The sequence below is a fragment of the Panulirus ornatus genome, chromosome 2 (genome assembly GCF_036320965.1).
Source record: "Panulirus ornatus isolate Po-2019 chromosome 2, ASM3632096v1, whole genome shotgun sequence".
Lineage (NCBI taxonomy): Eukaryota > Metazoa > Arthropoda > Malacostraca > Decapoda > Palinuridae > Panulirus > Panulirus ornatus.
In genome coordinates, this window is record NC_092225.1 from 75,849,593 (window position 1) to 75,877,561 (window position 27,969).

The following is a 27,969-nucleotide window of genomic DNA, read 5'->3' on the forward strand; positions in this document are numbered from 1 at the left end:
TTTACTCTCAACTTTCTTCTTCCACACACTTTACCAAACTCAGTCACCAGCTTCTGCAGTTTCTCACATGAATCAGCCACCAGCGCTGTATCATCAGCGAACAACAACTGACTCACTTCCCAAGCTCTCTCATCCCCAACAGACTTCATACTTGCCCCTCTTTCCAGGACTCTTGCATTTACCTCCCTTACAACCCCATCCATAAACAAATTAAACAACCATGGAGACATCACACACCCCTGCCGCAAACCTACATTCACTGAGAACCAATCACTTTCCTCTCTTCCTACACGTACACATGCCTTACATCCTCGATAAAAACTTTTCACTGCTTCTAACAACTTGCCTCCCACACCATATATTCTTAATACCTTCCACAGAGCATCTCTATCAACTCTATCATATGCCTTCTCCAGATCCATAAATGCTACATACAAATCCATTTGCTTTTCTAAGTATTTCTCACATACATTCTTCAAAGCAAACACCTGATCCACACATCCTCTACCACTTCTGAAACCGCACTGCTCTTCCCCAATCTGATGCTCTGTACATGCCTTCACCCTCTCAATCAATACCCTCCCATATAATTTACCAGGAATACTCAACAAAACAGTTCAAAAGAAATTTTATCATCTAAACAGGACTCCCAGTTTCTTTCGGGCAGACATGGACATTTCTGTAATGTGAGGTGTCCCAGAGACGTTATATGTTACAGGAACTCCTTCTGTCAGCTGTGGACACAGATTTTGGGCATGAGCTGGTCAGGTCCACCTCATTTACTTAGCACATACCTTGGGGTTCGGAGCCATCAGGAGCTCATTTCTATAAATCACAGCTTTCTCCCTCCCAGCACCAAGCCCTAACTCTTCATCAGTCATGCAATTTAAACTTAAACAAGTGTGTTTACAATGCTAAAGGAAGTTGTGAGGGGTCTTAGAGACAAAGAAAGAGATAAAGGGCAAAAATTGAGTTTTGGAGGCTTAAACCCACTTCTGTCTACCCTTTGGGTGATACAAGTCAGATGGAGGGTGATGTCAGCCAGATGGGCAACATGATAGGTGGGTAACATATGCCAGAAGACAGGCGATGTGAGCCATAAGGTGGGTGGCATGATCCAGTAATTGGGCTATGTGGACCAGGGGATGAGTGATGTGAGCCAGGAAGCAGATGATGAGGACCAGGGGGGTGCGTGCATGACATAAGCCAGAGGTTGGATAACGTGGACCACAAGGTGGGTTATGTGAGGCAGAAGGTAGGTGATGTAGACCAGATGGGTACAATGACCAGGAGGTGTGACAATTGGACCAGGAGGTGGGTCAATTGGACCAGGAGGTGGGTTATGTGAGCCGGGTGTGTGTGTGTGTGTGTGTGTGTGTGTGTGTGTGTATGAGTACTAGGAAGTGGGCGATGTGGACCAGGTGGAGCGTGATGTGGATCAGGAGGTGAGTGACGTGAACCAAGAGGTGGGTGATGTAGTCCAGGAGATGGGTGATATGGACCAGGAGGAGGGTGATGTGGACTGGAGGTAAGTCATGTAACCCAGATGAGTGATGTAGTCCAAGATATGGGTGATGTGGAACAGAAGGTAAGTGGTGTGAGCCAGGAGGTGGGTGACGTGGACTAGAAAGACTTGACTTACGTGGAAGAGGAGGTAGGTGATACAAGTCAGGAGGTGGGTGATGTGAGATAATATGTGTGATGTGCACAAAGTGGTGGGTAATGAGGACCAAAAGATGGATGACGTGGAACAGGATGAGGGCGATGTAGACCTGGAGGTGAATGATGAGTAAGGAGGTGGGTGATGCAAGCCAGTAAGTGGGTGATGCAGGCTGTGAGGTGGGTGACTTGTGCTAAGAAGTGGGTGAAATGAGCCAGAATAGTAACTACAACGATAATTTATGATGGTAGGTCTAGCACGTGGTACTGGTGGGTAATGTGAGCCAAGGGGTGACTGATGTGAGCCAGGAGGTAGGTTATGTGAGCATAGAGGTGGGTGACACAATGGAGGTGGGTGATGAAAGCCAATGGGTGGGTGATGGAAGCCAGGGGTAAGTTAATGAGCCACAAGAAGAGTGATGTGAACCAGCAGCTGGGTGATATGAGCCAAGAGGTGGGTGATGTGAGCTAAGAGGTGGGTGATGTGGACCAGAAAGTGGATATGAAACAGGTGGTTGGGTGATCCGAGCCAAAAGGAAGGTTCTGTGAGCTAGATGAATGAATGAACCATGACGTGGGTGATGTGAGCCAGGAGGTGGGTGATGTGAGCCAGGTGGGCTATGTGAGCTAGGAGGTGGGTGATGTGAGCCAGGAGGTGGATTATGTAAGCCAGGAGATGGGTGAAATGAGCCAGTGGGAGGATGAAACGAGCCAAGGGGTGGGTGAATGAGCCTGAAGGCAGGTGATATGAGCTAGGAGGTGGATGACATGAAATTAGAGGTATGTGACATGAGGAAGGAGATGGATATCATGAACCAGGAGATGATATGAGGAAGGAGGTGGATATCATGAACCAGGAGGTGACATAGAGGAAGAAGGTGGATATCATGAATCAGGAGGTGACAAGAGGAAGGAGGTGGATATCATGTACCAGGAAGGGACATGAGGAAGGAGGTGGATATCATGGACCAGTTGGTGACAAGAGGAAGGAGGTGGATATCATGAACCAGGAGGCAACATGAGGAAGGAGGTGGGTATCACGAACCAGGAGGTGACATGGGGAAGGAGACAGATGACATAAGCCACTAGGTGAGTGATGTAAGCCATGATAAGGGTTTTGTGAGCTAGGGTAGGTGGTCATGCAGAACATGAGGTGGATGATGCCAAGTTTGGAGATGGGGAGATGCGAGCCATAAGATGGGGAGATACGAGCTTCATGAGGGTGAAATGAGCCCGATGAAAGCAGTACTATAGATACCCTCAAGAATAGACCTGATAAATATTTCAAGTCCATGACTTACATTACTTTCGTCTCCTTACAATGACAAATTGCATGTCATTCAGTATGGGTCTGTCTTCTAAGTTTTACCACACTAATCTGTGAGTTTCTGATATATTCCACAAACAGCCCTGAAAGGACCCAATGGTCTGTTGCTGTTTGAATTCCTTTGTAAAACTTGACACACTTCCTAGGTCCTCCCCAAACATTCTCTTCTGTTCATCGAGTTTCTCTGGCCAGGAGCACAATCACAATGAATCACCCATAATAATGTTTGGAATACGTAAATCAGCTGTAAAAATCAGAGAACAACATTTCTTGCCTTCCTGTAAGATGCCTTCCTTTGAAATCACCGATATGATCACATACAAAAACTCAAGACTGAAATTAACAAAGTACCTACGCTGACGGGTCACTACTTGTGTTCTATCATTTACGTTTGCTGACTAACCATTCATAATGAATCTTTGCTTCCGATTACGTAACCAAGATTCTATGCAGTTCCCTATACTATCAGTACTTCCCAAGGCCCCTCCAAACTTTAAGTATCAACTTATCCCAAGGGACTTTGTCGAATGCTTTTGGGAAGACTGGAAATATCTACTGTTTTAGTCTTCTCCAAGAGTACAGAACACTTTGTGATAAAACTTGATGTTTATGAGGTATGATTCTATGCTCTCTAGATTTATGCTGTGTATTATTCATCAGACCGTTCATACCATGCTACGATTTCATCTCTAATAATCGACATCAAAAATCTGCACATAATTGATGTGATACTAATCAGATGACAAATGTCAAGCATTTAACAGCTTCCCTTTTTGCCTTTCTCCAATCATGCGGTATCAATCCATCCTGGAGAGATCTACTGAAAGTATACATAAGTAAGCGGTTTGGCAGTTTTATGTTTGACGTTTTAAGTTACAAGTGGGTAAGATCGATCAAGACCAGGACTTTTATATAACTGAATTAAAAAAGTATCAAACCACTGGGTCCTAACGAAGCTGTCTGTCATGCTGGAAGAAATCAGAGTCGCCCCTTAATGTTTAGGTAGGGGTAGAGAGACTTGCAGATTTTTTAAAAAGAAAAACCTATAAACTTGTACAGCTATGGAGGCGCAAATAGCGTCAATCGTGGATCTCAAGGAAAATATTCATCTAGTCTACACTTAATCGTATCCATGTTGCCGCTTTCAATTCCTCTGATTGGTAAATCATTCCGTTCGCTAACAATCCTGCTGAAGATACTTTGCCTCATTCGAGGTGAAAAATAAATTTGCCCACAAGTTTATATTCATTACTACCAGTGAAATCAGATGAATCTATCCTGTATTAGCTTGTCTGATCAAGATTCCCGAAACCTTTAATGCTTTTCAATACCAGCTTGACATCACCTCTTAACCTGCTCTTTTATCAGTTAAATAAATTCAACTAATTCATTCGGCTCTCAGGATTTGTTTCTCAGGCCGGGAATCATCTCGGTAGCTCGCCTCTGCACTTCCCATTATGTCTTTTCCCAAGTAGGTTGACCAAACTGAGGGCAATATTCAAAATGGGGACGCACTAGTGAGATGTACAGAAATAGGATAATTTCCCCGAGATTCGAAATCCCTATCAATGAATCATGGAATTTTGTTAGTTTTTTCTGCTTCTGTGCACTGTTTTATTGGCTTAACGTCCCCAGAGATTATCATACCTAAGTCCTTTTCCTCATTAACCTTTTGTGGCTCAATATAATCTATAATGTAGCTTGCCTTTTCATTTATACTACCGAATAGGAAAACTTTGTCCTTATATCTATTTTGCCACCATTTGGCCCAGTCCATTAGTTTGTCAATGTCAATTTGAAGCAGAGGATCAGTTTCTGTTGTAGATTTATTCCCAGCATAGTATCGTCAGCGAATTTAGACATCTTACAATGCAGCCCATTATCAATATCATTAATATACGTACATAAGGTAGAGAACCGGTCCGAAGACTGATCCCTGTGGCACATCACTTGTTCCGTCTATCACTAATCTTTGCTTATGGCCGGCCAGTCAGCCAATTTCCTAGCCAACGGACACACAACCCCGTCAATAGCATGTGACTTAACTTGTTTGTAATGTGGTGAGGAACTTTATCGAATGTTTTTGAAAAACTTAAGATGACATTAACGGTTTTCTTTCATAAAACATGCTGATTAACGAAATCAAGAATATTTGTCAGAGGTGAGCGATTTCGTGGAGAACCATGCTGAGAATAGTTGACTGAACGAACGCTGGTCCTCTAAATCGTTCACTATCTTATCGCAAATGATGGTTACCATTAGCTTACCAACTGTAGACGTTACGCTAACTGGACGATAATTTCCGGGCAATTATTTATTACCTTTTTTCTTTAATACTGGTGTTATATTGGCAAATTTCCATTCCTCTGGAAAATTTACCGTAGCAAGTGACTTAATGAAAAGAATTGGCAAGATTTCAACTACTTCCATCTTCGTCTATTTCAGTATTTGCGGATAAAACTTACCTGGCTGGGTCTGCTGTCTTGTTCACTTTTATCCATCTGGCGACCTGATAGCATACCTTCATCTTATAAATCAATATGTTGCAAAACTATTTTCCCTTTTAGCAATGGAGCTGGATTCGGGACACGAGTTGTATCTTCAATTATATACGCAAAAAAAAAAAGTGAAATCTTCGCATGGCTTCGTTGTCCTGAATCAGGTCGCCTAATTGTTTGGGTAATGACTCGCTTACTTGTAACTTAAAAACTTTTAACTTTATTTTAATATTTTCAGCAACGTACACTTCATACTTAAGTCTGCTTTCACGTACAAGTTTCAGTTTCTCTTCGCAAACTCATGTAATTTCCTGTCTTGTTGGCTGTGTCTTTGAATTTCTGTGAGTTACTTTCTTGGACAAAATACACTTCTTTGTGTCACTGCTCCACCTCTACTGTTGTGTTTATAAAGAAGACCGTCTTAAACGCATTGGCACATGTGTTCCTACACTACTTTGAAAGTTTTTTTTTTTTTTCCAATATGGGTCCATATCGTTTTCATTAATATCATGCCAGCTTTGCCTGTCAAGAGCAATACAAAGACCAAAATAATTTGCACGTCTAGAATCTGACATTTTTCGCGACTTTCCTGTTGACCATTATAATTACAGGTTACAAATTATGAACGAGATCTTCATATGTCGCTAGAGCTAAATCTGAGTCTATTGCGAGTTAGGTGTCGCGACTAAAAGCAATGTCAAGCAAATGTAGGTATAGCCCACGCCCCGTGCTGCTGGAGAGGGATTCTTTCTTCCCACTTACATACCTGTATGTTAGTCTACCATTATGATCGAGTCTAGTTCATTACATACATCAGCCAAAAGATCATAAAGTCTTTCGTCTACCTCTGCTGTCTGTGCTGGGGGCCTATACTAATCCTATTTCCATTTTTTCCGAAGCTAATCTTAAATCTATTTTTTCTTAATTGTATCAACCGCTACATCTTTTTTTTCTTGAAGGGGTGAAGAGATTTAACGAAGCGCATGACATCGCCTTCTTGATTTTCCCCATCGTTGTGAGTACATCTTTAATGGTGACGGTGAATTCTAGTATCGACAGTATGCCATTTATCATTATCTGTAAATCCGTGTTGCTGTTTTCCAGTGTAAACACAGAAATGAAAAAAAAAAATGGTTCAGGGTTGTTATTTCTATCAACCGCATTAGGTTCTCTGGCTTCATTAACCGAGTCCTTCTATGTTTCTTGTTGTGATATACTTAAAACCTTTTAGGATCTTTGGTGACATCTCTTGCAATGCTAGTTTCATTCTCTTGGCCTGATTAATGAACCTCATTCACCTATCTTTTAGCTGTAATGTATGGCGTGCTATGATTTGGGTCGTTGCTTGATCTTATACTTGAAGTAATTTCTGTCTTTTATTGCTCCAGCTATATCTGAGGAATACCATTCTGGCTTATTGTTTATTTCACTATTTCTTTCGTACGTAGGAACACGTGTGCCTTGTTGATACATAAACTGTTACTTAAAACATGTCTATAATTCCCATGAGCCAACGACGGTGGGACTTTGATGCGTCGCGCAACCAATCATAATGTCCTTCGAATATTAGAGCTAATAGTACTATTTCTATGGAAGTGAGTTTTGAGATCTGCATCAAGTCTAACCATGTCGTGGATGCGTGTGGTTCCAAAATGTTTGCCAACAAGAGTATGTCACTAAGAACTCTTACGACCTTGGGTGGTTCTAGCTCTGCATCCTTACTTGACAGAGTTGAGTCCAAAGCAGTCCGACTTACATACTTTCCCTCTTGCCATACGCTGCAATTTTAGTTCTCTTTCCGTCTTCAACAGGTATTATTTTTTTTTCTTTTTCCCGAGAGCTGGCTGCTTGCTTGTCCCCACCTAGTACTAGCTAGACCACGCAACGCTCCGCAAGCTGCTGCGTCACATGATTATTGTGTGGCCGTTGGTAACTCAAGGGTGGGCCGTTCTGATAACTGTTTCTTCCCCTACAGCGCGATGCTTTGGAACTCTCCACCATCTCATGTCTTTCCCAGTAACTATGACCTGGCTCATTTTGAAAAAAGACAGGTTTTTCACTTTCTCAATAATTCATAACTATTTCTTTTACCCTCTCATAATCCTCTCTATATTTCAATTAAGGGCCGGCCTTGATGTGGCATTTTGTCCGTGACTGAAGCCTCAAACGACAAGGAAGAAGAATTAGAGGAAAATGCTTTCCTCGTCGTCGGCTTTGTGAGGGTTTGCTACACGGGACGAAGTTCACCACTTGATTTCTGGAAGATTAAAATCCCCAGAATGATCGAACTTCCACTCTACTGCCTGATGTGAACTCTCTCACACTTGGTAATATCTACATGTGATGGCTGACCAGGGCGTCGGTAAACATTTAAGTAAAGTTTGGTTGACTGTGTTTTCAAAAGCTGTACATACGTGTTGTGGTCTTAACTTCCATGGGGTTTAAGTTTGACTAAACACGCAGAGCAATTCCGCCTCCTTTATCTCTTACTAATAACAGATGATCTGGCAAGTTGCACTGGTTAAACTGGATCGTTGTTTTTCGTGTGGAAATATATCCGTTAAGAGAGAGAGAGAGAGAGAGAGAGAGAGAGAGAGAGAGAGAGAGAGAGAGAGAGAGAGAGAGAGAGAGAGAGAGAGAGAGAGAGCGCTAAGACGAGAACCCTCTAATAGTAACCTGATCCAGAAGACAATATGACGCATGACTTTCACTTCAATATTTCATAATCGTGCTGGGAAATGACTTATTTTGTCCCTGGTCAGCACAACGGTTTATTTCCTTTACAAGACACTGCACTGCAGGTGGTGGTCAAGGGCATCTACTTACTTGTGTCGCTGGAGATCACAGGAACACATGGAACACAGGAATAAACAGAAGACAAACAAAAGGTGTGTGAAGGTGAAGCGGCCAGCACACTAGTACAGTAAACTGCACTTCTCATTTAGAAAATGAAAAGACAATAATTTCTTGGGTTAAGAAGTTTAGTGAATAAAGTGAAAATGCTACCTTGATGGATGACTAATAATAACATTACAGAAAACAAGGAAGCGGGTACTCACCAGCAATTCGCACCAGGCTACGTCGACGCCGGTATCGGTGTCCAGGCCACGGTAGACCGTCTTGAAGGAGCCACGACCGATCTCGTGGTCAAACTTGAGGAAGCGGCCATCCGGAGAGTTGTCCACTGCCTCCTCTGCTTCCTCCTCTTCCACGGGAGCACGACGCTCCTCTTCCTCTCGTTCATCTTTGTCTTTTTCATCACGTTCACACTCAACTTTCTCCTTTTCTGTGAGAGTACCAGCCTCTCGAGTTCTTTCTTCCCCGTCTTTATGGGTAACCTCGCCATGCTCCTCCTCAATTCTCGGGGAGTCGTCCGTGGGGGAAGCTTTGGTGGGTTTGGACACTCGTTCATCAACACTGTACTGTTTGGTGAAGACCGAGTCTCTGGCCGGAGACTGCCGCTCCTCCTGTGCACTTATGGAGCGCCGCGCCCGAGGCGAGTGCCGCCGGCCGCCGATGCCGCTTAGGGGAGGGGGCGGCGCCCCTGTGGCCTCTTCACCATTCAGAGCCTCCTTATCCTCCTCCAGGATGACGGAGCGTCTCTTGGAGGACATGTGGGAGAAGTTTCGTCTGCCACGGGGCGAGGGTCCTCCCGGGCCCCGCAGGGGGGGCAGCCCGGGGCGGCGTGCGCCCGTGGTCTCCTCCTGGGGTGGGCGGCCGCCCTCCCCGTGCGTGGAGCCCGGCCTGGAGCGTGGCAGGGAACGCCTCAGGGAGGAAAACACGCCGCCGCCGCTGCCGCCGGCCGTGTCCTCCCGCTGCTGCAAGAGGCCCTTGATGCTAGAGGTGAAGGTGGCGGAGGTTCGAACGGAGCGGCGGTTGGAGGGCGGCACTACTTCCACGCCAGAGCGCCGCTCCCCGTTCATGTTCGAGGTGGTGTTGGAGGGGGGCGTCGTGGTGGTGGTGGAGAGGGGGGAGGCGCTGCTGGTGCTAGCGCCGCTGGCCGCCGTCGAGGTGGGTCCCCGTGTGCGGCCCTTGGACATGGCAGGCGGCGACCCGGGTCCGGAAGCTGCGCCCCCCGACTTCGGGGCGGCGCGCCACCCGCTCCCCGTTACGCTGCCGCCGCCCGCGCCGCCCACCCCGCCCACCACGCCGCCATGACCGCACCTGTAACACCCGCAGGATCACAACACTGACAGTGAACATATCATACCCATACACCACCTGTCACAATTATCATACACCACCTGTGTCACAAGACGTCTCACACCACCTGTCACATGACAAACAGCATGTGTCTCATGCCACATTCACATATCACAAGTCACATGATAAACACACCGCATGTGTCACATGCCACAGTAACATATCACTAATCACATCACACACACACACCCTATGTCACATGATACATCACCAGTGTCACACGTAATACCCATACACCACATATCACCTCTATCACATGACACCAGGTGCACGTCACAACACAACACCAGAGCACGTCACAACACACCACACCAGGTGCACGTCACAACACAACATCACACCAGAAGCATGTCACAACACATGATCACACCAGGTGCACGTCACAACACAACACCACACCAGAAGCACGTCACAACAAATGATCACACCAGGTGCACGTCACAACACAACACCACACCAGGTGCACGTCACAACAAATGATCACACCAGGTGCACGTCACAACACAACACCACACCAGGTGCACGTCACAACAAATGATCACACCAGGTGCACGTCACAACACAACACCACACCAGGTGCACGTCACAACACATGATCACATACACCAGGTGCACGTCACAACACATGATCACACCAGGTGCACGTCACAAAACATGATCACACCATGCGCACGTCACAACACATGATCACACCAGGTGCACGTCACAACACAACACCACACCAGGTACATGTCACAACACATGATCACACCAGTGCAGGTCACAACACATGATTACACCAGGTGCACGTCATAACACAATCATACCAAGTACACGTCACAACACATGATCACATCAGGTTCACGTTACAACACATCCTCACATCAGGTGCACGTCACAACACATGGTCACACCAGGTGCACTTCACACACAACATACGATCACACCAGGTACACGTCACAACACATGATTACACCAGGTGCACGTCACAAAACATGATCACACCAGGTGCACGTCACAACACATGATCACATACACCAGGTGCACGTCACAACACATCCTCTCATCATGTGCACGTCACAACACATCACACTATCAAAAATGAAATTAGGAGGCCATGGGTTATAAACCAGACCTTAGAGAGAGAGAGAGAGAGAGAGAGAGAGAGAGAGAGAGAGAGAGAGAGAGAGAGAGAGAGAGAGAGAGAGAGAGAGATCCTGCACGAGTATAGCTGGGGCATGGCCAGTCATCCAAGGAGGGCCTCCCTGCACGAGAGGCACACACACACACACACACACACACAGGATCCACGTGCAACAGGTATCACACACGGGAGGGAGGGAAGGAGGGCGTGTGTGTCAAGAGCTGGGCCACTGGAGGAGCCGGGTGACCATGCTGCTGCTGGCGTGTTTGCCTCATGCATGGGTCACTGCGGCGCCACGCGGGGCGGAGCCTCCAACAAGCCGCAAGTAAAAAGCTGCCATGTTACCACACTCAAGGACGAAACGCAACACCAAATCATCCAGAAAACCACACTCATGTACGTCGGACGTTTAAGACCCTCTATGTTAACACACACACACACACACACACACACACACACACACACACACACACGAGTCGTTACCAGTAAGGGTAGAGTCACGGGTGACGTCACTCCCGGATAACATTAGAACTGATGGTGGTCGCACGACAGGACTGGTCGTCCTGGGAAACACCATTAGCCAATAAACAAGATAAGCGGTGAGCGCCACGCGCTACCCTTGACTCTACGACAATATCTCGTCTTAGATACTTTCATTTTCTTTTTTTTTCCCATACCTGATCGCCATTTCCCGCGTCAGCGAGGTAGCGTCAGAAACAGACGAAGAAGGGCCAAATTCGAGCACGTCCATTCTCGAGCTGTCACGTGTAATGCAACCAAACCACAGCTCCCTCCTCACAACCAGACCCCCACACACCATCTTGCTTACTTGAACAAAGAACAGAACAGAAAGTTACCCCGGCTCTGAACCTTTCAAGGAAGGTGACAGTTATATAAATGACCCGGGAGGAATGTGTCCAACGTCGATGAACCAGTGTTGGTGACTGTTCAGTACTGGTGGGCATCATGAAACATGATCATGAAATACTGACTGATTATGGTCAACACACACACACACACACACACACACACACACACACGCACACACACACACACATCAGAAGGACACGATGAAGCAATATATCATCCCAGGCCCTGATGGAAGTCCAAGTTATATCTTTTAAGGACAAAAGACACTACAGCCAGACCTATACTACGACGTTACTCAGACAACGTATGGACCAACCAACCACAGCAGGTATACACAACAACGGCCTAAGTAACACACACACACACACACACACACACACACACACATAGGAGGAACCAAATTGTTGCCCACACAATACACGCCTACTAACCTAACTTGGTAAATTGTTTCAAAGATATATATATATATATATATATATATATATATATATATATATATATATATATATATATATATATATATATACATATATAATCTCTGGAGATAGGGGAGACAGAATACTTTCCACGTATTCCCTGCGTGTCTTAGAAAGCGACTAAGGGGGGGGGGGGGGGGGCTGGAAATCCTCCCCTCTTGTTTTATTTTCCAAGAGAAGGAACAGAGACGGTAGCCAAGTGGGGATTCTCCCCTCTAAGGCTCAGAAAAATAATATGCATAGATAGATAGATAAATAGATAGTGAGTGTGTGTGTGTGTGTGTGTGTGTGTGTGTGTGTGTGTGTGTGTGTACGCGCGATACCTTATTCTGTAATAAATCCTAAAGTGAAGGAGGGAAGGGACTTATTCCTGCTAAAGCACACACACACACACACACACATATCCCATTACAGTGATATAAATAAAACAGCAATAAAGTGGGAAAGGATGTACGATGTTTGTGTTGATTTCGAAAAAGTATCTGATAACGTAAACTATGGAGTGTTACCAAAGAAAATGAGCTAATATAAAAGAAGACAATCAGGAAGACAGATTAAAGCACGTTCAATGCGTAGCTTCAAATGGAAACATGTCCATGGAAGATATTCTTTTAAGGGTACCTCAAGGAACGGCTCTTGCCCCAGTGTTCTTTGTAGTGAACCTAGACAAAGATAAGCAAGTAGGGGAGTGTGTGTAGTAGTAGTCTGAGGTCTCACACACGACGCAAGTGAAACTTACGATGATTAGATAAATCTAGAAAGATATCTGGATATCATTCACACACGGAAGGATGGTAACGTCATCGAATTTAAGGAAGAGAAATCAGAACAAATACGTCGCTAGTCAACGAGTGATACTTTAGCGACAACCTACAAATGCCCGTCAAGATTAGCAAGTAAAGTGAACGTCAGAGTTCTGGGAATGACTGTGAGTGACGAAATTAAGGAAAATGTTGGCAAGATAACGCTGTCCAGCCTTAACGATAAGTGGAATGATCTTAAGAAAATTTACAAAGATACACTATCAATATGTTTAATGAATATCTAAGAAATAAAACTGATTACTGCGAGTAATATGGTGTGAAGTAAAGCTGACAACCATAAATAAGACAGATCTTAACAAAATTCACAAGTAAACCTAACGGAATATAGCAAACGAAGTATCAAGAAATATTACAATAACTAGAGCTGTACAGGCCAGAAAGTCGATGACTGGGGTATATCATACCACAGGACTGACAACAAACACAGGAAGGCTCATACAACAATAATGTGAACCTGAGACCAGAGCCAGCAACAATCATTCGGTCAAGAATAATTCCTGGAAATATACATGAAAGATGTTACACAAAGATTCACACGTATGCACGACGAGGAAGCTGGAAAGAGTATGATATAAGCTTGGAGTGAGAACACGAATATTCGAGGGTTGGGTGAGTACACGAATATTCACGGGATTATGATCATACATGAAGACAATACCAGATGAAGGGACAACTCTGTCTGAGGAGCAGTGGCCGGAAATAGCACCATAATTATGTAACACACATAACGTCATGAGAAAAGGTGAGGCAGATGAGAAAAATGTCGTTATTCAACCCACACATAAAGAGTTTACGCGCTCCCCTGCCCAACATACCAATATAACTGTCGTAAGTAATCTCTCTCTCTCTCTCTCTCTCTCTCTCTCTCTCTCTCTCTATATATATATATATATATATATATATATATATATATATATATATATATATATGTGTGTGTGTGTGTGTGTGTAACCACACACACATGGAAAGACGAAAAAGAAAGAACCACCTGAGGTCATATCATTAAAAAAGTAATCTCAAAGTAGAGCATAAGAGAAGTTGAGAAATATGATCTACTGCGAGGCGATACTGTCAACGTGCCAGCACATAACATACACACGTAAGTTTAAAAATTGTATGTTACATGAGATGGTTCAAGTGATGCGCTCCTACGAGTGTAGGACCTCCGCACAATACTAATAAATACTTACACACACACGCTCATACTAACACAAACATGAAAAACGTGAAAAACATAAAACAGACTGACAAAACACACACACACACACACACACACACACACACACACACACACACACACACAATAATAATAATAATAATAAAGCTATATAATGAAATATAAGCAAATAAAATAATAAAAATTACGTGTAATACTTAGAACAGAAACAGATCATAGTAAAATTTGGTATAGTGTACGAGACACAAAATGAACCATGTGAGCTGCAGGCAAGAATAGTTGAAAACCTGTGAAGATCATTAGCCAGGATCAGTCCAGCTGTAACACATGTGCTGACTCTTTACAACATGTGGTTATAACCCCACCCTGAGCAGCCAGCACTGCGTGAATACCTCACATCTCATGTCTAGCGTTCACTATAATGCTAGCAAGTAGCGGTGCATCATGCCAAGCTGCTGTAGACGACTCTCACGACCGAATCAGGATATTCCCTGGTCAGTAACGTGTAATTATCACCTCAGTTTCCAGAGAAATCCTCCAGACTCCAGCCAGAGAAGGTTAGTGATGTTGATTACTGTTGTCCTTTACCTTCAATATATACCACAAAACTGCTTTCCTCAGCATAAATTTTAGTAGTAGCTATGTGACCCATCAAGGCCAATAACTACTGACACCATCGCACCAAGCCTTCCACAACACACACAAGGACACAAAAATAAACACAAGAACAATTTCTAGCATCAAATTACCAAAAAAAAAAAAAAAAATATTCGTCATGGTCTAATCCCTACTGGTGGTCACATCAAACGAGGACATTACCACAGCGCTAGCCAGACGGAGAGTGACCAGCATTTGATACGCCTTTCATGGCTTCAGAGAGAGTGCTGCTGGAATGGACGGCCCACGGAAGGTTCGAGCCGTCCTAGGCCTTCACCACGACGCGACGGTAGAGCCCTTGTGTGCACCGGTTCCAGCCTTAAGGCCGAAGCCAAAGGGTAAGCCACTATGCCTAAGGATTACCCCGTCCAGCCCAAGGATCGTACGTACGTTACCGCCATACTAATGTGTTCTCTTGTGGTGGTCAAGACGTTAACCCAGCAGGACGCTGGGCACTACTGTCACACACGGCCATACTAATGATCGCATTATTCTATAAACAAGAGCTTAAGTCACAGCAGACTTTATAATTAACTTACTATAAACTACTGACGTCCTGCGCCCAAAAATTTCGTCCTGCCTCTCATATATGGAGAGCCATAACTAGTATTTGATCCGACATGAAGGATGCCGAAATTTCATAACGGACCTGGCGGCTGATACCAACCCATGGCAACACCATGAGTGAGCGTGTGTGAGTGAGTGAGACATACTAGGGTAGGGTGGAGCCTCGCTTGCCTCCACCCCTCCAGCCACAGTATGTGGGCAAGACGAGTGAACCGGAAACACCACACGTCTTAGTCCTTGACACAACACCACGGAAAGTGTCTCTCCGTCTAAATGGCGGAGAATGATGCCGTCCACGTAACTCTACAGCCATAATGGAATCTCGGTAGCCAAAGCAAACTTACGTGTGTTATAAAATGCTTGGTTTATCGTTAAGATTCCATGAGGTAACAATACAATATCATTTAGTTTTCAAAGATCTAGTAAAATAAATCATATTCCTATATCTGGCTCGTTCATTTTTTTAATTCTTCAACAAACTAAAGTTACAGTCTTTAAGCCATCCATTTACCACCAACACAAGACAATACTGCGACAAAAGAGCAGGTGACATATGCCACACACGACTTACATAAGGCTTTAACCTCCAGCATAACGGTACAATCCTCAAACACGATAGCACAACCCTTACGAACGACACGGTACGACCCTTGAGCACGCCCGTCACCGTTACCATAATAAAATGACACTTGTTACAACATGACTCAGAACAACCCTATACTTCCGTTACCAGATCCATAACAACCTTGTGACAGACACGGTTGTCTGCTCTGATTAAATATAAATAACTTTTCATAACTACTACTGAAAACATCGGTTAATTCCGTCTTATCCCCACACAACAAACAAGTCCTCGTAATGTACACACCAAAGAGCTATACACCCTACTGGCCTATACACACAACTGACCTGTAAATACTAATAGGTTATATGTAAAAAGTAAGGGATATGCTCAGCTGCGATAGATACAGGATTGCATTTAAATCCAGCCTTACGTCTTTTCATCCGTGTTCCATCTGTGCTGTTCAGGTTGAGGCCATGAATTGCAGATGTGACATACGAGAGGCGACTTGCTGTCAATAGACTGAACCAAAGAACTATACACACTACTGGGCTATACACACCACTGAACTATACACATTACTGGGCTATGGCCGGGAGAACCTTACAGCCTGACTCAGTTCTTACAAACCAAAGTTCCAGTCGTCCAGTAAGACCCCAAGTTTATCAACTGACTGTGAGGTTTATCAACTGACTGTGAGAGTCAACAGTGTGTCGGATGACCGCGTCATGGTAACATGCAGCGTCGGGTGGCCCGTGTTGTGACCAGTGCTGCAGCCAGAGGTGCACTTAAGATAACGTCAGCTTGTTAGGTACCATGACTAGGCCACATGCGATAACCTACTATTAAACATTGAACGTGTAGGAGGAGATTCACGCGCTCTCTCTGAAAATGAAAACGTCGTCCACAGGTTCAGTAAGACATGCGTCTCTCCCCACTTCATTCCATGATCTTCAACACATGTCTCCTCTGTGGAAGACCGTGCAGTTACTCGTTACTCCTCCTCCTCCTCCTCCTCATCTGACACTTCCTCACGACTGGGAATCAGAGCCAATCTACTGATGGTCAGGTCCAACACTCCCTCAGTACGGTGGCAGTGTCCTCACCCATCTTCACAACCTAAGCCAAGAATAAATATCTCCACTTCCACTTCCTCACCCTTTTTCTCACGATATTAATACTATCTCTTCCTCTCCTACTAATTTCCAGTCAATATATTTCTCGTCTTTTAATCCACGTCTTGTGTTAACCTACTGAATGCGCTATGACGAACGTCTGAATGGTGTCCGTCGGCGCGGCCATGTTTAAATCCACACGGGCGATAACATGGCAAGAAGAATCAACTCGCTTACGAAACAAAAATCTTGACGCAGTGTAGCTGATAATTACCCACACAACCAGTTTTGTCTGGTTCTCGCTTTCATTGTGTAACGTTATATTTCGGGAATACGGCTAATGATCAATACTCGGAGATATTTACTTGATATTAGAACGTGAGAGGAGTTCCTCTGCAGCGCTCCCCTGCTGAGGAGACATGATTACAGCACTGCGGACGGTATTACCTGATTCCTTACTTATTTAGGTCAACTTCAACAAGCGTTTCATCTGTGCTGAAGCCTTGGAAAACGAGGCACCACCTGTGAACACGACGGTCCGACCTCTGAGCTGACCCTTAACGGTGAACTTATTCAACATCATCCACATAAATCCCCCATGAATATGTCAAAAATCCACATAAATCTCCCACGAATATGTCATAAAATTCACATAAATCTCCCACGAACGCCATAACAATCACAAATTACCTATAAAACCTACGAGAGCACACAACCGCTCTCATTATCCTTAAAACCCACGCAAAGTACCCACAATACTCACACAACTCATGATACAAATCCCACGCAAAGTACCCACAATACTCACACAACCCACGCAAAGTACCCACAATACTCACAAAACCCACGCAAAGTACCCACAATACTCACAAAACCGACCCAAAGTTCCCACTATAGTCACACAACCTACCTAAAGTACCCACAATTCTCACAACCCTCCGAAGTATTCACTTAAGTCACAATACATACCCACAATCCTCACAAAGCCTACCCAAAGTACTCACTATACCCACAAAACCTAACTAAAGCACGCACAACATCAAAACAAGGTACCCACGGTGCAATGTCCAGACCCTGGCTAAAGTAACGCCAACACAGTACCTGGCCAGAGTACCCACCCACTATTCCTCCTGAAGGCAGGAAGGGCTACACGTACGAGCGCCAAAACAGCTGTGGCATGTGCACAATATAGGCCACCTGGCCACGCCATCTTACCGTGGTGTTCCAAAACGAAAAAGAATGAAAATAAAAAAAATAGCACAAGTTTAGGCGAGTCAGGTAAAAGGCTGAGGTGTGGGGAGAGTCTAACAATGATCGTGTGGCCCAGAGTGCAGTTGTTCACCCATCACGATGTCTGTTGTACAGTTTACACCGCCCGCCTTTATCTGTTGCCCACCCTGTCCGTGTCACGTCTGTTGTGTCACCATGCACGCCATGTGCAATCTGACGTTATTAACAGACATGTCACTTTGATAGTGCACTTCACGCGGATCTGGAGGCTGCGCAGTGGGAATCATTCCCAAAATGCATGATAAAATTGGAATACCTTTAAAATTCCAAGTTAAGGAACATATCTAAGAACTTTGTGCGAGTGACAGTTATTCTCACCCGGCCATTCCTGACTCCAGCCTAACGTGTAACACAGTAGCACGGGTGGAACGTTACACTGTGACCAGACATGTTACTACTGCTGCTAATGACGCATAGTGAACCAGTATTATAATAGTTCCTGTGGATATTTTCAGTTATCAACATAATTAAGGTCAAACTAAATCCAAGGATTTCGTTATTCGAAGTAAACCTTTTGGTATGTTCTTTAATTATGCATAATTAAAGGCTTGGATGATTTTCATGTATCTAAACATACAGGACAAATAAAGAACACTGTCACATGAAACTTTTGAGGGACGTCAACACTGAAATAAGAAAGAACATCAGGGAGTATGAAGTGGTAGAGGTGATGTACGTGGAAGTGGTGTTGTATCCCATACATACGAAACAAACAGACAGACAGATGTGAGGATTGTTCCTTAGATTACAGCTATGATACAACAGCAGATGGGAATATACGCGGAGTAAGTCTTATGGAGGATAAAAATGCATCATGTATTTCACTGAGCGAAAGGGCACATAGGAGGATTACATTTAAAAATGTAATCTGCTCTCTGGGCTTAGATTAAAAGATTTTATTTATGTTGAATTCTAAAAGCAATGCATTTGTGATATTGTTAATGGCTACGATTGTGAAGCCAGTTACAATCATGCAGCACCTCAACGTGCTCTTAATGCAGCCCGTTTTCTCTTGATAAAATTTGAAACTAAAAAAGATATAGTTGATGGCAGTACTGCAGAGGGGCTGCATTATAACTCAGACGCACGATAACTCCCTCACAGCACTACACAACAGTGTATTATGCGACACACGATAACTCCCACACGGCACTGCAGAGGACTTGCATGACACGACGTACGATAATTGCCTCGTAGCACGAGACACAACCCACGATCACCCATAATTTCCTCAAGGCAATGCATGGCGGACGCATCATCATACAACGAATGATACTTTTCTCACCTTGAACTTCACATAACTACGAACTATAATCTTGAACAATACAAACACCAACACCTTATTAAGACCTACAGCATATAACTATACGTACTTCTTTATCATGAACTACAAACTTTAACAATTGGACACCTTTATCATGAACTACAGCTATTAACTATAATGACATTAAAGTCCAAGTGGCACAGGAAATAAACACAATCTTATGACAATATTGACACTAGTATTGAACACAATCCTATGACAATATTGACACAAGTATTGAACACAATCCTATGACAATATTGAAACAAGTATTGAACACAATCCTATGACAATATTGACACAAGTATTGAACACAATCCTATGACAATATTGAAACAAGTATTGAACACAATCCTATGACAATATTGACACAAGTATTGAACACAATCCTATGACAATATTGACGCAAGTATTGAACACAATCCTATGACAATATTGACACAAGTATTGAACACAATCCTATGACAATATTGACACAAGTATTGAACACAATCCTACGGCAATATTGACACGTATTGAACACAACCCTATGACAATACTGAAACAAATACTGAACACAACCTATGACAAAATATTGACAAGTACTGAGCACAATCCTATGATACTCTTGACACAAGTATTGATCACAACCCTATGACAATATTGACACAAGTATTGAACACAACCCGATGACAATATTGACACAAGTACTGAACAACATTAACACAATCCTATGACAATATTGACACAAATATTGAACACAACCCGATGACAATATTGACACAAGTACTGAACACAATCCTATGACAATATTGACACAAGTTTAGAACACAATCCTGACAATATTGACACAAGTATTGAACACAACCTATGACAAAATTGACAAGTATTGAATACAACCTTATGACAATAATGAAACAAGTATTGAACACAATCCTACGACAATATTGACACAAGTATTGAACACAATCCTATGACAATATTGACACAAGTATTGAACACAATCCTATGGCAGTATTGACACAAGTATTGAACACAATCCTACGGCAATATTGACACAAGTACTGAACACAATCCTATGACAATATTGACATAAGTTTTGAACACAATCCTATGACAATATTGACACAAGTATTGAACACAATCCTATGACAATATTGACACAAGTATTGAACACAATCCTATGACAATATTGACACAAGTATTGAACACAATCCTATGACAATATTGACACAAGTATTGAACACAATCCTATGACAATATTGACACAAGTATTGAACACAATCCTACGGCAATATTGACACAAGTATTGAACACAATCCTATGACAATATTGACACAAGTATTGAACACAATCCTATGACAATATTGACACAAGTATTGAACACAATCCTATGACAATATTGACACAAGTATTGAACACAATCCTATGACAATATTGACACAAGTATTGAACACAATCCTATGACAATATTGACACAAATATTGAACACAATCCTACGGCAATATTGACACAAGTATTGAACACAATCCTACGGCAATATTGACACAAGTACTGAACACAATCCTATGACAATATTGACACAAGTTTTGAACACAATCCTGACAATATTGACACAAGTATTGAACACAACCCTATGACAAAACTGACAAGTATTGAATACAACCTTATGACAATAATGACACAAGTATTGAACACAATCCTATGACAATATTGACAAGTATTGAATACAATCCTATGACAATATTAACACAAGTATTGAACACAATCCTATGACAGTATTGACACAAGTATTGAACACAATCCTATGACAATATTAACACAAGTATTGAACACAATCCTACGGCAATATTGACACAAGTATTGAACACAATCCTATGACAATATTGACACAAGTATTGAACACAATCCTACGGCAATATTGACACAAGTATTGAATACAATCCTATGGCAATATTGACACAAGTATTGAACACAATCCTACGACAATATTGACACAAGTATTGAACACAATCCTACGGCAATATTGACACAAGTATTGAATACAATCCTATGGCAATATTAACACAAGTATTGAACACAATCCTACGGCAATATTGACACAAGTATTGAACACAATCCTACGGCAATATTGACACAAGTACTGAACACAATCCTATGACAATATTGACACAAGTTTTGAACACAATCCTGACAATATTGACACAAGTATTGAACACAATCCTATGACAATATTGACACAAGTTTTGAACACAATCCTGACAATATTGACACAAGTATTGAACACAATCCTATGACAATATTGACACAAGTATTGAACACAATCCTATGGCAATATTAACACAAGTATTGAACACAATCCTACGGCAATATTGACACAAGTATTGAACACAATCCTACGACAATATTAACACAAGTATCACGGACACAATCCTATGTATCATGTATATGTCACGTGGTGAGGCTGACCACGGGCAGCGTCAGTAGCCAGCTGTGTATCACACACACACACACACACCACACTCCACGCACGACCCATGTCATGCCTTCTGATCACCACACCAGTGTACCCAATGCCCTACTACCAACCTTCACACGATGTGTTTTTGTTTAAGTCTGAGCAAAAATGTTACTATGTCTCAAATAAAGATAACTTTGGCTAGAAGATCGGATTACTTTCACCAGTCAATAACTGTGGCCACATGATGGGACAACTTTCACCAGTGTACAACTCCGGCCAGAGGATACGATAGCCTTCACCGTCACATTACGAGGCAAAACGAGTTTATCATAAACAGGTCGAGAACTATATGGTTCTCTCTCGTACAGACTGTGATCACCTGCACCAGGTATGTCCCTTACATATTAGTCCCTACAGCACGACACTCGGGTATGACGTCACGGCCACATGGGTCAGGTCAAGGGTTTGGCCATTATACCCCGCCCAGGTCATGCTAACGAGCACCTGAGGCCATTCTGTTTACGAGAGAGGGAACCATTCTCCGGCGTTACCATAACAACACAACATGGCAGACCTTACCTGAGGAGAGTGTTGCACTTTTGTCGGGGAAATTTACAGATTAGTCCCTAATTAATAACACAATAAGGTCACTTCTCCATAAACACGAGGTCCCTAGCCAGGGCGTACCTGTGTGATGTGACCTGCCAGGCTGCACGATGGTGCATGTCTGTACACACTATATGCAACCAGAACGAACCTGAGCGAGTGTTTATGAAACAAGTCATGACGTGTCTTCCTCTGGTGTCCCTTTTTATCTTCAAGTAACAAAATGGACGGACACGGTCCCCCTACAACCCATGCTATTGTCCCTCATATGTCCTGCAACATATATTCTCTTTTGTGTATTTAATTTACAAATATTATTGAGTCTTGCAAATTCCAGGGAGAAATGATCGTTCTTTCCAGGTAAGAGATGTTTATCGTGATCACGATGCATCTCTTGTGCATTCTGATGATATCTACAGAACTGATCCAGGGCTTCAGCTGGTCTCTGGTGCTCCAGTGTTCAACTGAATCGATGAGTCAGGGGGAGTGACCTCCGGACACTAAGGTGTTCCTCTGGCCGGACGTACGTACATGGTGATGCTGGAACACACACGCCACCAAACCAGTCAGCGTTGAGCAAGAGCTGCTGTGATCGGTGCCATCACCGACCTGACTGTCCAGGTCCTCAATGTGTTGAGTCTGTCGTCATCGTGTGAGAGGCAACTGCTCACCCGAGGTGGGGTCACCTGCCACCATGACAGTGCGGCCACTGACGCCATGTGTCCCGTGACATGATGAACCCTGACGCCATGTGTCCCGTGACATGATGAACCCTAACGTCATGTGTCCCGTGACATGATGAACCCTGACGCCATGTGTCCCGTGACATGATGAACCCTGACGCCATGTGTCCCGTGACATGATGAACTCATACGCCATGGGTCCCGTGACATGACGAGTCCCGCTACTGTCTGGTTCTGCATAGGTGATAACATTACCTTCACCAGGCCTAACGCAGAGGAACAGTTACCTCGTGAAATTCATAATCTGCGTTACCCAAACTTCGTTATAAGTAGGTGTAGAGTGCCTTACTGTCAGACCACATACAACAATGTGGGGATAGCGGGAGATCCCGGCACACTACCCTGCTGTAGAGAGTCTTACACATACGGGGAACTGTGCACTGTACGAACGATGGATGATCATGGTTGTGATGCAGCGACCTACTTTACCAGCCACTGTCTGAGTGATCATCGTCGACCACTGTATTATAAGGAGAGAGTTCCACACTCGTGACATCACATCTCTTCATCATCATTCAACCCCTTTCAACTTTCGTAAATTGTAAATAACGACAATTTCATCACAATGTAATCGATTTATTCGCTCGATTCATACTATATACAAGTCCTTTTTTTTTTTACGTTGGAGGCTCCGGCCACGAACACAAGTCCAAATCAAGGACGGACCTTAACTGAAATACAGACAAGATATTCCAACAAGCTTTTTGCTTAATATCTTGTTATGGCCTCTGGTTGTTCTATCTCAGTATCCTAAGAAGAACTAATCACGGTTGACGGATGGACTAAGAATCTCAATACTCAGCTGAAGAAAAATTAAACGAAAAAACTAAATAAAGTTGCGTGTGACACACACACACAGACACACACACACACACACACACACACACACACACACACACACACACAGTAGTAAAATATATGTAGCAATAAAATGTGTACAACTTTAGAGAGTACATCATCAAGTCAAGCCTGCCATGTTTGAGTTTATCACACAAACAATTACCCAACATCTGCCACAACATAAATAACCAAACTGGTCAATAAAAGTCACGAGGAACAGCGCATAAAAGTCTTTACATATCATGAAAACAAAATATTTTCCTGTGTTATGTGTGAATGCAACGCACAGTCTAGCCTCATTTTCCATGAAGAATCCTGAATGAGGCTATGGCATCTCGTGTTACATTTCATGAAGATTATTTCTTTCTGGTCTTTCGAACGAACTCAATCTAGACATCCCCGTTTTCTTACAGTTGAAAAAAAAATATTACTTGATGACGTTGGCCAGAAAGCATCACCACAGTCTACCATGATCAATGTCGGGAAGGATTCACGTAATATCTGTACTGGCTATCAACGTCAGGGTAGCCAGAGTCACACTCCTGTGTGGCCAGACGTCCTGCGCCCAACAGGTGATGATGCCGTGAGATCCCACATTACATGGACGCATCTCCAGCCGTTCTTCCTCCTGCCTACAAAACACCTTAGTTACCTCCCGCTCAGTCTTACAACACCTCCTCCCTCCACGATGGTCTGGCAAACCAAGACAGCCCACATGTCACCGCCTCTACCAGCTGTACGTACATTGCGTGTGGCTGAACCACCACATCCGGATGCTCTTCCACAACATCTAAATTTAAATGACTCACACGTTACGCTGAACTGGCTTGTGTTAGGAGTGTGACTGAAATACAAAGTTGACAGATACAAAATAAAAACTATGAAACAGTTTTTTCTGTAACTTACAGGATTTCAGTCTACGTGTGTTTCTATATATAGATATATTTGATGAATTAACTGTGTCTTTTAACATTACCAACTATTTCTATATAAATTGTAACCATTGGTATAATGTTACACGAAAGTATTTACCTGGCTCCGTAGAATATATTTACGGTTGTCTAAATCAATATATGAGCTCGTAGTAGAATTTTCGAGTCTTTAGAAGACCATAAAGGTTTTCTGTAAGGTCATAAAAAACTTAGGTCTAACATCGCGTTAAATATATAGTCATAATCAGGTAAACTAATACGATTAGCAATGGAAATCATGATTTTTCAAATGCAACAACTATACCTCAAATCATCATAATGTGTCATAAGACAATGCGTGTCATAAATCAAGCGATATAAAGAAACAAATAACAAATACCGGCCATGAACTTCTTCCTCAGTTCTGTGGTCAAAACGTCATATTTCAATTCGGTGACAAGAACAAACGAATTCAACAGATCCAAATTATTAACAAAACACTTAACAAACAACAACAAATAAAAACCGGCAAGAGAAGGAATATACACCCATAAATGAAGTAACCCAATATACGTCCATGGAAAACGCAAATCTAGAACCAAAAATTCCATTGGCCCACCCAAAACAGAAGAAAGTTTGTTTACAAGAGATTGCCGGGAGATGAGCGAGATTCTAAATAAGCCATATAAACTGATGCAGCGATACAAAAACCATGTTAAAAATAGACGAGGTAACAGACTTCTTCCCACACAGTGACGCCCCAAGTGTGTACACATGAGCAAGTACCACCTTTACAACATAAGCTTCTGAGGAGGTCATTGAGAGCACGTTCATGTGGTCAGCCCCAGCCAGCCCCGGACTTACGAAACCCAGTCTTCATAAAGATATGCACAACACCTCTAGTACGTGCACTGAGTATCCCTGGGTGAAAAAGTCTTGGATTGTGGCATCATTCCCGAGAGTCTGAATCTGACCCACGTAGCTCCACTCCACAATGGTGGAAGCAAACTATCCCCCCCCCCCCCCAGAGAAAAACTATCCATCGGTATCAGTAACATCGCACAGCAGTAAACTCTTCGAAAGAGTCTTCAGAGACCAGCTGACTGTATATATGGAAGTGAACAAGGTACATGACCCAGGACAACATGGTTCAAGGTCGGGAAGATCTTGCCTCTCTCTTGCCTCATCATCATAAGATGGATGAAGCTCTAAAGAATAAAGAAATTGCTGACGTGATTTACAAAGACTTTGCAAAATGCGAAAGATGGGAATGTAGTTGTGGCTCTTTGGTAAAAAAAAGCTCAGCTCCCCCAAGGAACTGTACTTGAACCCCTCCTGTTCCTCATCCTTATACCTGATACTGACGCACACACAAGCCACAGCTCCATACCATCCTTTGCAGATGATACAAGAATAAATATGATAATCACATCAACTCAAGAATCTGGAAGGCTCAAAAGTGCCACAAACGAGGTTTTATACTTGGCCACCGAGAACAACATACTTTTTAATAGAGATAAATCTTAACTCCTCCCGTATGGGGAAAATGAATAAATCAAAAACAAAATAGAATACCCGACTGACACAGACGCTATCATGAATCACAGACGCTATCATGAATCACATGAATAATGTAAGAAACCTTGGAGTAATTTCTTGGAGCAATTATGTCTCACGACCTTACCTTCAGAGAACAAAACAAAGTAACGGTTGCCTCATGCAGAAGGATGGCAGGATAGATCCTGCGGACCTTCAAGACAAAGGAAGAAACATCAATGTAGCGGTAAGCGTTCCTCACACATTCACGGGCCGCCCAGGGTCGAGCGCAAAGGTTCGAGTCCTGGTTGCAGCAATCAGTCCACAGTCAACTCAGCTGTTCATCTACCCCTAGAGTTTGGTCGATAAAACGGGTACCTGGCTCTGGCTACTGTATATATATATATATATATATATATATATATATATATATATATATATATATATATATACAGTATGAAGTCTGATGGGGATGAGAGAGCTTGGGAAGTGAGTCAGTTGTTGTTCGCTGATGATACAGCGCTGGTGGCTGATTCATGTGAGAAACTGCAGAAGTTGGTGACTGAGTTTGGTAAAGTGTGTGAAAGAAGAAAGTTAAGAGTAAATGTGAATAAGAGCAAGGTTATTAGGTACAATAGGGTTGAGGGTCAAGTCAATTGGGAGGTGAGTTTGAATGGAGAAAAACTGGAGGAAGTAAAGTGTTTTAGATATCTGGGAGTGGATCTGGCAGCGGATGGAACCATGGAAGCGGAAGTGGATCATAGGATGGGGGAGGGGGCGAAAATTCTGGGAGCCTTGAAGAATGTGTGGAAGTCGAGAACATTATCTCGGAAAGCAAAAATGGGTATGTTTGAAGGAATAGTGGTTCCAACAATGTTGTATGGTTGCGAGGCGTGGGCTATGGATAGAGTGGTGCGCAGGAGGATGGATGTGCTGGAAATGAGATGTTTGAGGACAATGTGTGGTGTGAGGTGGTTTGATCGAGTAAGTAACGTAAGGGTAAGAGAGATGTGTGGAAATAAAAAGAGCGTGGTTGAGAGAGCAGAAGAGGGTGTTTTGAAATGGTTTGGGCACATGGAGAGAATGAGTGAGGAAAGATTGACCAAGAGGATATATGTGTCGGAGGTGGAGGGAACGAGGAGAAGAGGGAGACCAAATTGGAGGTGGAAAGATGGAGTGAAAAAGATTTTGTGTGATCGGGGCCTGAACATGCAGGAGGGTGAAAGGAGGGCAAGGAATAGA

The 27,969-nt window shown here is 43.2% G+C and overlaps 1 protein-coding gene across 1 annotated transcript in view; it reads right to left on the bottom strand.

Annotated features, from left to right (window-relative positions):
• LOC139757294 (uncharacterized) overlaps nt 1-27,969 on the bottom strand; it is a 517,589-nt gene that overhangs the window by 479,401 nt on the left and 10,219 nt on the right. The window contains exon 2 of the mRNA XM_071677667.1: nt 8,544-9,648. Within this exon, the coding sequence (XP_071533768.1) occupies nt 8,544-9,648 (1,105 nt within the window). The remainder of the gene's footprint in view (nt 1-8,543; nt 9,649-27,969) is intronic.